At 37.6% G+C, this 10,704-nt stretch overlaps 1 protein-coding gene across 1 annotated transcript; it reads right to left on the reverse strand.

Moving 5' to 3' along the window:
• Positions 1 to 4,638: 4,638 nt before the first annotated feature.
• LOC149303520 (vomeronasal type-2 receptor 26-like) lies at positions 4,639 to 10,484 on the reverse strand. Its single transcript, XM_089480120.1, has 4 exons — positions 9,678 to 10,484; positions 7,663 to 7,890; positions 6,392 to 6,518; positions 4,639 to 5,543 (listed from the first exon to the last, which is right to left on the reverse strand). Exons 1-4 carry the CDS (start codon positions 10,482 to 10,484, stop codon positions 4,639 to 4,641), a joined length of 2,067 nt encoding a protein of 688 aa, XP_089336246.1.
• Positions 10,485 to 10,704: the final 220 nt, after the last annotated feature.

A 10,704-nucleotide genomic window follows, 5' to 3' on the forward strand; every position in this document is an offset into this window, starting at 1 on the left:
CCAGATGGTGGAGCTGGGGGACTGTCGCTCCGACAGGAGGGCCCTGACATCTGGTGTCCCTCAGGGAGCGATTTTGTCCCCTATGCTATTCAACATTTACATGAAGCCGCTGGGAGAGATCATCCAGAGACATGGGGTGCGGTGTTATCAGTACGCTGATGACACCCAGATAATTTTCTCTATGTCTCCGACTGATGCAGTAACTAAGGATGGCATCTCTCCTCTAGATGCCTGCTTGGCGTCGGTAATGGGCTGGATGAGGGAGAACAAACTCAGTGTGAATCCAGGGAAAACGGAAGTACTGGTGATAGGTTCCCCGGTTTCTGGTGGTGAGATCTGTCACCCGGTCCTGAATGGGGTCACGCTCCCCCTGAAGGACTCGGTGCGCAGCTTGGGAGTACTCCTTGATTCGTCGCTCCAGCTGACTTCTCAGGTGGATGCGACGGTCAGGAGTGCCTGTTATCAGCTTTGGCTGATACGCCAGCTGCGTCCCTACCTGGACCGAAAGGACCTAGAATCTGTTGTACATGCTTTGGTAACCTCTCGATTGGATTTCTGCAACGTGCTCTACATGGGGCAACCCTTGTACCAAACTCGGAAGCTGCAATTGGTGCAGAATATGGCAGCCAGATTGGTCGCTGGTAGCTCCAGGTCGGACCATATAACACCTATTTTAAAAGACCTTCACTGGCTGCCTATTCGCTTCCGAGCCCAATACAAGGTGTTGGTTTTGACCTATAAAGCCCTAAATGGCTTGGGCCCAGGGTACTTGGAGGACCGTCTCTCCCCATATAATCCACCCCGCACACTCAGAACATCTGGGACTAAATTGTTGGAGGTCCCTAGGTCTAATCTTACTCGGACCTCACAGAGGGCTTTTACTACTGCTGCCCCTTTACTTTGGAATAAGCTCCCTGCAGAGCTTCGCTCCGCCGCCTCATTAGCTGCTTTTAAAAAACAACTGAAAACATATCTATTCCGGCTGGCCTTCCCACCTTAATTTGTTTGTCTATTCTTCCTGCCCCCTTTTTTCCCTTTTGACCCTGGACCGATGGAACTTTTTTGCATTTTTCTCCTGCCCCTGATATATGTATTTTTTATTTTACTGTTCCTGTTCCTGTTTTTTGTTTTTTGTAGTAATGGTTTTAATTGTTATATTGAATTTTTTAATCCTGTATTGTAATGTTTTTATAAATTTTGTAAGCCGCCCTGATCATTTCCATGGAAGGGCGGGGTATAAATAAAATTTATTATTATTATTTATTATCAAAATATAATTTGATGTTGGGGACTGCAAATCTTCCTCTTTCCACACTGTCAAATAAATAAAGTTGTTTTATTCTTGGTTTTTCCCCAACCATATGAATTCTGCTAGGTTTTTTTTGCCAATCATGCAATGTTTTATCCTTACAAATAATTGGTAGTGCTTGAAATACAAATAGGATTTTAGGAATTACATACATTTTAATAGCTGCTTCTTCATCAATTTTTGGAATAGGACAGTTGTCTAGAAAATCCTTCAATCCATCAAATTCTACATTTGCTTTATATATCTTTTTAAAGTGATTTTAAAAAATCTCTTCTTTCCATGTATCTGGTATTTTATTGGTAAGAGCTCCTTTAAATACTAGATGTAGGGGATAACATAATTCTTCTTTAAATATTTTGTAAAAAAGTAAAAGGAAGCCATCTGGCCCAGGAGCTTTACGGATTTCCCCTTCCTCTATTGCTTCTAAAATTTCGTCAGTGGTTATGTCTTTCTCTAAAACATTTCTTTGATCTTCACCTAATTTTATTATTTCTTCTTCATTACACCAGTCAGATAGGTTTTCCACCTTAGAGTTCTCACTTCTGTACAAATTATTATAGTATTCAAAAAAGGTTTGTTTAATACCATCTTGTCTTGTCATTGTTTTCCCATCCTTTTGATTTTTAGAATTTGATTTCTATTTTTCTTCTCTTTTAATTTAAGAGCTAACCATCTCCCTACCTTGTTAGCATGTTCAAAATAGTCAAGGTTTTTTTTTTTGCTTTGTCACCAATTTCCCGAATTAGGACCAAATCTAATTGTTTTTGTAAAAGTTTGATTTTAACTTTTATTTAAGAGTTACCCAAATCCTTCGTCAATTTGTTCTCTTCTTCTCTTATCAAGCCTTCAATTTTTTAAATATTTTCTGTTTGTTTCTTTCTCCTTAAACTGTTCTGCTGAATAAAATATCCTCTAAAGACAGCTTTTGCCGCATCCCAGACAATTTCTGTACTCACTTCATTGTTCATGTTTTCTTTAAAATAGTTCTTCATCATAATTTTTGCTCCCTTTACAATTTCCGGGTCTAATAACAAATCTACATATAATCTCCAATTTGATCTTATTTTCCTCTCTTTTAAGTCTAATTTTAACATGTTATGGTCAGAGATAGTTCTAGGTAAAATTTCCAAATCGATCAGATTTCCCATAAGTGATTTAGATACCAAAATCATGTCAATTCTTTCTAAGGAATTATTTCTGGGAGAGGCAAAAGTGTATTCTTTTTTCTTATCATATAGTTGTCTCCAAGAGTCTATTAAGTTTAGATTGTCTGTTAATTCAAAGAAGGACTTGGGTAATTTTCCTTGTTTGTCTTTGATTTTCTTTGTCCCAATTCTATCCACTTTCGGTTCCCAAACTCCGTTATAGTCACCGATTAGGATCAAATTTTCATATTGCAAGTCCAAGATTTTAAGGTACAGGTTTGCATAGAATTTACTTTTATTCTTCAACGGACAATAAATTCCCACAACTAAAATTTTTCTCCCCTCTAGTTTGACTTCCACCCCTACAAAGTGACGTTCTTTGTCATTAAAGATTTCTTTAGATTCGTATTGTTTATTATTATATTAAAATATTCCTCTTTTCCTTTTAGGTGCAGTAGCAATAAATTCCCTACCTAAATTTTCTCTAATGATTAGTCTTCTATCTTTACTAATAATATGTGATTCTTGGATACATATCAGATCTGATATGTCATATCAGCAGACCTGAGACCAGACCTGGCAATATGATTGATTTTTTAAAATACCTCATGGGATGTCACATAGAGGAGGGTGCAGATAAGAGGGTAGGTCAGGTCTAATGGTCTGACATTACAGGAGATTAGATTTCAACTGAACATTGAAAGGATCCTGTTGTCAGTAAGAATAGTTGCCTTGAGAGGTGGTAGGATCTTTGTATTTGGCCATCTTGAAAAAGAGGCTGGATAGCTAGCAGCTTGGGATGATTTAGTTTAAGATCCCAATTAAGCAGGAGGTGGGATTGGAAGGTGCACATAACTGCAAGTTCTCATACTGGGGGATAAAAACCATGCACATATAGTGTAAATTACTGATTTGTCCAAATTATCCCTGTTGTGCTAAGATGAATTTGTGTGGCTCATGATAACTCTCACTGAGAACCTACCTCATGACAAATAGTTGTGGAAGTATAGCTATGGCCCAAAACACTGCAGAAATAATCCAGTTTGAGATCGATTTAATTGCCCTGGTGCAGTGCTAGGGAGTCCTGAGAATTGTAGTTTATTAGTGTACCAGAGCTCTCTGACAGAGAAGACTGAATGTTTCACAAAACAGCAAATCCCAGAATTGCCTGGCATTGAGCCAGAGCCATTGAAGTGGTCTCAAACTTGATTATTTATGCAGTGTGCTTTGGAGCTACATCTCTGTAGCTATGCCTCCTAATGCTACCACCCCAAAATCACATTTTAGGCTATGCAGCCTCCCCATTTCTGAGTTTCCAGTGTGTGTGTGTGTGTGTGTGTGTGTGTGTGAGAGAGAGAGAGAGAGAGAGAGAGAGAGTGGTCCTGCATCCAGTCCAGATCCAGTAACTGGAGATAAGCACCTGCATCATATCTAACTACAGTAAGAATGCAGGACACATTGTCAGCCCAACCCATACCCTCACTCTCTAATTAGATGGGTTTGCTATCTTGTAAAGGCCAATATGTGGTTTTTAAAGGTATCTTGTGGGGAATTTGGCTGGTGGAATAGTGAAATTACGATAAAAGTAAATTGGGTTGTTGTACATTAGACCTATGACATTGTAATTGCTAAATATGTTTAGATACTACAGTCATTATGTGTGCATAATATCATCAAGGCATGCACTAAATTTGATTGAATTATGGGCTTTCAATGATTTTTCTCAAAACTGAAAGCAGCTTTATTGTTAAGTGTTTAACAATGCGTCTTTCTCATAGACTATCCAGTTGGCTAATAAATAATCTTACAGGTATATATAGAAATAGCCCCCACTGTGTTGAATGCAATTCACTCTGCATTGTCTGTATTTAAAATTTCATGTGATTCTCTAAACAAACAGACCCACGATTAAACAGTATATATTGAAGGAAAAAGCATAACAGCATCTAGAACACAGGCTGCATCTGCACTTTGGTAATAATCCAGTTTGAAACCACTTTATCTGTTCTGGCTCAGTGCTAGGGAATCCTAGGAATAGTGGTTTATTGTGCACCAGAACTCACTGACAGAGAAGGCTAAAGGTCTCACAAAACTAGAGTTCTCATAATTCCCTAGCATTGAGCCATGGCACTTAAGGCAGTGTCAAACTACACTATTTCTTCAGTGCAGTGCAGTGAAATAAACCTATATCAGTTTATTTCTGATCAGCCTGTCCTTACTATTCAGTTCAGGTCGCAGAAGAATAATGTAGCATTTGGGGAAAAAGATAAAACCCAATAAACCAGCACTTGAGGCTAAGATGGAGAATATCTCCACAGCCACCATGTATTTTCCCTTGGTGCTCAGATAAGATGGAACAAAGGACAACCAAACACTACAAAATATGATCATGCTGAAAGTAATGAATCTGGCTTCATTGAAACTGTCTGGCAGCTTCCTGGCTAAGAAAGCCACAGTGAAACTAACCATAGCCAGAAATCCCAAGTAGCCCACAATGCAATAAAACATGGTCACTGAGCCTTCATTGCATTCCAGGATGATTTCTTCAGCCAAAGTGTCCATGTCAGAATTAGGGAATGGAGGAGCAGTGCATAGCCATATGGCACACATGCTGGCTTGGAAAAGAGAGCAAATAAAAGCAACTGAGTTAGCCAGTCCTTTCCCCACCCATTTCCTCATCCTGGAGCCTGGCTTGGTGGCCATGAAAGCTATAACAACTGTTATGGTTTTTGCCAAAATGCAAGACACAGCAATGGAAAAGATGGTGCCAAAAGTTGTTTGTCGCAAATAGCAGGTCACTTTCTTGGGTTTCCCAATGAAGAGCAATGCACAGAGGAAGCAGAGCAATAGGGAGATGAGGAGAGAATAAGTGAGGTTGCGGTTATTGGCCTTGACAATGGGAGTATTCTTGTTCTTGACGAATATTTGTAGAACCACAACTGTGATCAGAGAAAGTGAGAGAGCCAAGAAAGTGAGAGTTATCCCCAATGGTTCTGTGAAGGAGAGGAAGTTTATAGTTTTGGGAAGACATTGATCTTGGTTCCTGTTTGGATACTGACCATCTGGACATTTGGAACATTTATCCATGTCTGAAAAATAAAACAGATAGTGTGTGTTAATCCCTATTTCAGGAAATGCAGGTTCAATTACCCACTGAGACATGAAACCTATTGGTAACCTTGAGCCAGAAAGTGTCTCTCAGCTTAACCTCTATCAGGATTAATATGAGACTAAAGTGACAATGAAGTAGGGAGACATGGATGCTGCTTTGTGAGGCAAGACAAGATGGAAATGTAGCTGGTAAATAAGTAAATAAATGTTTGACATCATTTTTCTTCTTAAAATTGTCATCCGGCTTCCAAATAATCTACCCCTACTTTCTGTTGTTATTGCCATAAGTCATATTTCTGAATAATTTTGCTCTACTTCAGTCACATAAAACTAAGTCATTTGAAAGTGGAATGAAAATTTCAGATGTATCAAAGTTAACTGTTATAAGAGATGGAAAAGATATTAACCAGGTTTTGGTTTCCCTTTGAAAATATAAATATTGCACCATTTTTGATATGTGCTGTGATAAAGCACATCTTGTCTTAGAGATCTATGGATTTCTGAGGCATGTGGTGTATTTCAGTCCAGAAATTAATGTGCACAAAAACATGCCCAAATGTCAAACATATAGATGATTAAATACGTACATTATAATACATGAAGCATTACTTTCTCTCCCCAAGCATCTATGAAGAAACAACAAGTCTTGCAGCTCGATATTGAAATACACTTCAGAATGCCACTGGAATTCTGAGAATATTCATTGAAAAAGAAAATGGGGAGGTTTTTGCACCTATAGCTGTCTGTTTTGATGTAAATAACTCAATTATTTGATAAAGCAAAAGAAATGAAAGATAAAACAGAAACTACATATTAGCTTGTCTACCTTTTTCACCTGAAATTTCCCCATCTGGACATGGAATGCACTCATAGCAACAAAAAGGTTCCCCTTCCTTCTTTTTTTTCCTGTGACCTGGAAGGCATTTATCATTACACAGCGAAACAGGTGGCACCTATCCATGAAAAGGAGAGAAAGTGTCTCAGTCCTCCATGTTAAAAACAGCAACAAGAACGTTCTATTCAATATCATTGATTTTGGAAATACACATTTGACCATGTGATTGAAAAAGCTTCATTGTTGGTCTTATCCAAAAAGACAAAGAGTCCTCACAGGATGATTGATTAAACATTTAAAACATTTGAGGACAGTCAATAAGCAAAAGTAAAAAGGGAGTCAGGCAGAGTCAGAATCCTAAATTCAAGAACATATATGGAGGGGAAAAAAAAAGAAGTATCATAATAATCAGTTCAAAGCAATAGAAGAAAACAGCAGACAAGCAGATTCCTTCCACGTACAACTTCCACCACATTCTGTATGGAAGTGGAATGATCAACATGGGAAAAGATAATACGATCAAAGCAAAATAAAAAGATGATGGAAGTAATACACTGAAGAACTATATAAATGAGATAACAGAATGTCAGATTCCTTCAAAGTATGACTTTTAGGCAAAAAAAAAATGCTTATTATTCCCAAAACACATGTGATTATAGGGTTGGGTTGTTTTCTTGGCTCAAGTCTTTTCAAGCTCTGAAGCTGTCAGCTTTGTGTAAGAATTTTCAGATGCATCTTTTGCAAATGAAGTAATGGGGTGGGCACTTCAATGGGAATTCATTTTTATTGCTTAAATATTTTAAGAAAACAGTGACTCAGCCATTCAGACCAGGTATTAGGATGAGCAGTTTACAACAGGAGCTGCCATTCATTCTGCTTCGCTCTAAACAACACCACAGTATATTTGATTTAAAGTTTATCATCTAACCCTTTTCGTCTGAAAATAGCTGGAATGATGACTGATATGAATAAAGGAAGAAAATGCATTGTTCCAGCCGAATAGTATGAAAACAAAAATATGCAGAGCAGTCACATACCTTAAAACGGGGTAAAGAGACATTGAAATAGTTAAAAGTGTTTCTACAACTTGGTTAAGTTATAAATCAAATTACACATTGTAGTCAAGAGATCAGAAGATGACTTTGAAGACATGAAGGATCTACATTGAGATCCCCTGTTGTAAAGAAACATCAGCACTCAGAATCAATACAGGAAAACTTTCTGATTTACCTTTGTTTTTGGAACTTTTAGATAGATCCCACCTGATTAAAGATGCTGTGCAATGTGATCGCCCCTTCATTGATTCTGATTCTTATGCCCAGGGAAGCCTCTGGATCCATACTTCCCACTTTCACTCTTATGAAGGATTGATTTGGGAAAGTAACCCAGTTCATAATATCAAATCCAGCTACTAATTCACCATTCTGATCAAAAGCCACAGTGTCCCCAGCACTATTGTTAAATGAGAGGCTACTCAAGAAGGGATGAAGCTAGATTGAAAGAGGATAAAGCAGAAGTGTGATTCACATGTTGCTCCACATAATTCATAATTCTAGGAGGCTTCTAAGTTGGCTAATGATGAGTCCTTTCATTTTAAATAGAATATACTTCTGTTTTACTTTTTTAAAAAAGAAAACATTCAACCTTATAACTTTCATAATCCCTTCTTTCATCCACTTCTTTCTAGTTTTCTTTTTAAAAACATTACTATAACCCCCACTGCCTTTCTGTACATTTGCATTGTCTTCATCCACCCAAGATGATGAAATAGTAATAGTAATAAAATTTATTCGGTCATTGACCAGTATAAAAACAAAATCACACAAGCAACATATCAATATAACAATAACAAATTAAAATATAAACTGATGGTAGACTGTACGTGTACAGTATCAAACAGTTCTTTCTACACGGTAATAAAATGACCATTTGACAGTTGAGGGCAGACTTTACAAACAATATAACAAAATTTAGCCACCTTATGGAATATTGTAGGATCATTGTTGTCCAATAGGAGGCATAAATAAAAGGAGTCAGTTTAGCCTGGGAATGTACTCAGTAGTGGGCTAATCAGTTGGTGACGAATGTCTCTATAGAATTGACAATAAAGGAAAACATGCTCATTGGTTTCAACAGCGCCTGAGCCACATGGGCAAAGACGAAATTCAAAAGGTGTTTTTTTAAATCTACCTTCCAACATGGCTGTGGGCAACACATTGAAACGTGCCAGAGTTAGAGCCCTTCTGAACTTCAGGAGGGTAACATGGAACAGATATGGAGCTGGGGAGGGGACTAAAACTTGAGCACTGAACATGACATATTTTGAGAGGGAAGTGGAGTCCATGTATCTTTCTGCCTCTAGGATTTCTTGTTTAATAGTAGATTTAGCTCTATCGTTGTCGAGCTTTAAAATTTCATTTTTATTGAGACCAAGCTCATTTAATTTCATAAGAAGGGAAATTTCCCAAGAGGATTTAAAGGAATCCAGGAAAATTAAATTTGTCAGACCTCCAGAAGTTTTATGCAATTTTTGCCAATAGGTGAGTATTCTAATCCACAGACTAGATTCTATTTTAATAGTCCCAGCCTCCCTTCTAAGAACAGCGTTCGGATGATGAAATATGTTTGCCCCTATGTGACCATTACAATTGCATTTAATTGCTGTTTAAAAACTCCAAGGAAGCATGAGCCATTAAGTTTCTTCTTTGTATTTTGGGGTGTTCTCTGCCACTGAATTTCAGAAACAGTAATAATGGCTAAACTCCATTTTAGATTTAATATACTGTGATTTGGTTCATGCCCTCCCTTCTGTTATAGCCACTGTTATTTGTCTCCTATGTCTTCCCACAGTTTGAAGGTATTAGTTTAAGCATTGGATATCAGTGCTTCTGGGGGGTAGGATAGGGTTGGGAAAATATTTTAAAATATTTGAAAAATGGTCTACAAACATGTTTACCAAGTGCTGAGAAACCCTGAGGAGAGGAATCCTGGACTGAGAAGTATCTTTGTAGTTAGGGATGTTTTGTACAGGAACCAACAGTTTCTCCATAGAAATATTTTTCTTGTGTAGGAAATGCTGTTTCCTGTCCTGAAAATGCTGAAAATGAAGATTAATTCTGTGCAAAGTTTGCATAGAATTTTTGCAAATAAAATGTCTTCACTGTCTGTTTTTTCAAAGTCTTTCTCACATAGGGAAAAAATTTCTAAGCCTACATTTTACTTCATTGATGATGAAATAATTAAATAATAATGAAATACATCAGATAAGGAGCATTACCTGCCATGACTGTAGATTTGGAGGATATGCTGGACTTCTGAATGCCTTTGCCCTTTGTTTTGGTCTGGAAGAATAAAATCTTTCCAAAGCATAGGCAATGGCATAGACTGCATTGTAAATGCTGTAGCTTTGGGCAGTCATGCTCATCTCAAAAAGAGTCCCCGGGAGATGCTCCAGCCTCTCTTGCCCAGTGCAAGTACCAGGGCTTTCATTTTCTTCATTCGAGTCAGAAAAGGTACATTGGAATGCCTCTTCCCAAAATAAACGGAGGAAATCATCTCTTTCTGTTGAGCTAGGATTAAGTGCCTGAAGAAATTTTGGAAACTCCAGAATTTCTCTTGAATGAATTGCAAAAGACAGGGTACCATCAAAGACTTGTATATCAAAACCTCTGTGTACATTCTGTGATGAGAAATCCCACTGAGCAGTCATAATCCACACTTTAGTGACTGATCTCAGTGTAGCCCTCTCATATAAAATGACAATGCCATATATAAACCATTTCAAATTTGATATAGTCTGATGGTCTGCATTTACAATCACTGCATTGACTTTGGGATTCATAAGAAAATTAAATATAGTTTGAAAAGTTTCAATGGGATTATCTAATTCTAATAACTGAGCCAGATGTTTTGTTTTTCCTTTAGCGGCAGTGCAAATGCCTTCCTGAAAAAGCATTGTTTCCATTGTTTGCACAAATTTTTCTCCATTGTCATCATCAGCTGCTATAATCCCAACCCATCTCCATTGGAAATACAGCAGGAGCTGGACAATCCCTTTGTACTGATATGATTCATTTGGGACCATCCGGTAGAAAGAAGGGATGTAGGTTTTAACACTCATCACTGGAACTAATACACAGTATCCAATCTAAACAAAAAGAAACTGGTTTTAATACATTTTCAGATGTCAAGTTTCTCCGACTAAATTCAGTTCTCACCATTAATGTTTGGTAACATAATACTGAAAACCACAGACACACCAGTTTTGCTTTATGACACTTAGCAAATGAAGATGGAAGAATTTT

Source organism: Sceloporus occidentalis, unplaced genomic scaffold (assembly GCF_023333645.1).
Source record: "Sceloporus occidentalis isolate IW3139 unplaced genomic scaffold, rSceOcc1.0.p SCAF_14, whole genome shotgun sequence".
Classification (NCBI taxonomy): domain Eukaryota; kingdom Metazoa; phylum Chordata; class Lepidosauria; order Squamata; family Phrynosomatidae; genus Sceloporus; species Sceloporus occidentalis.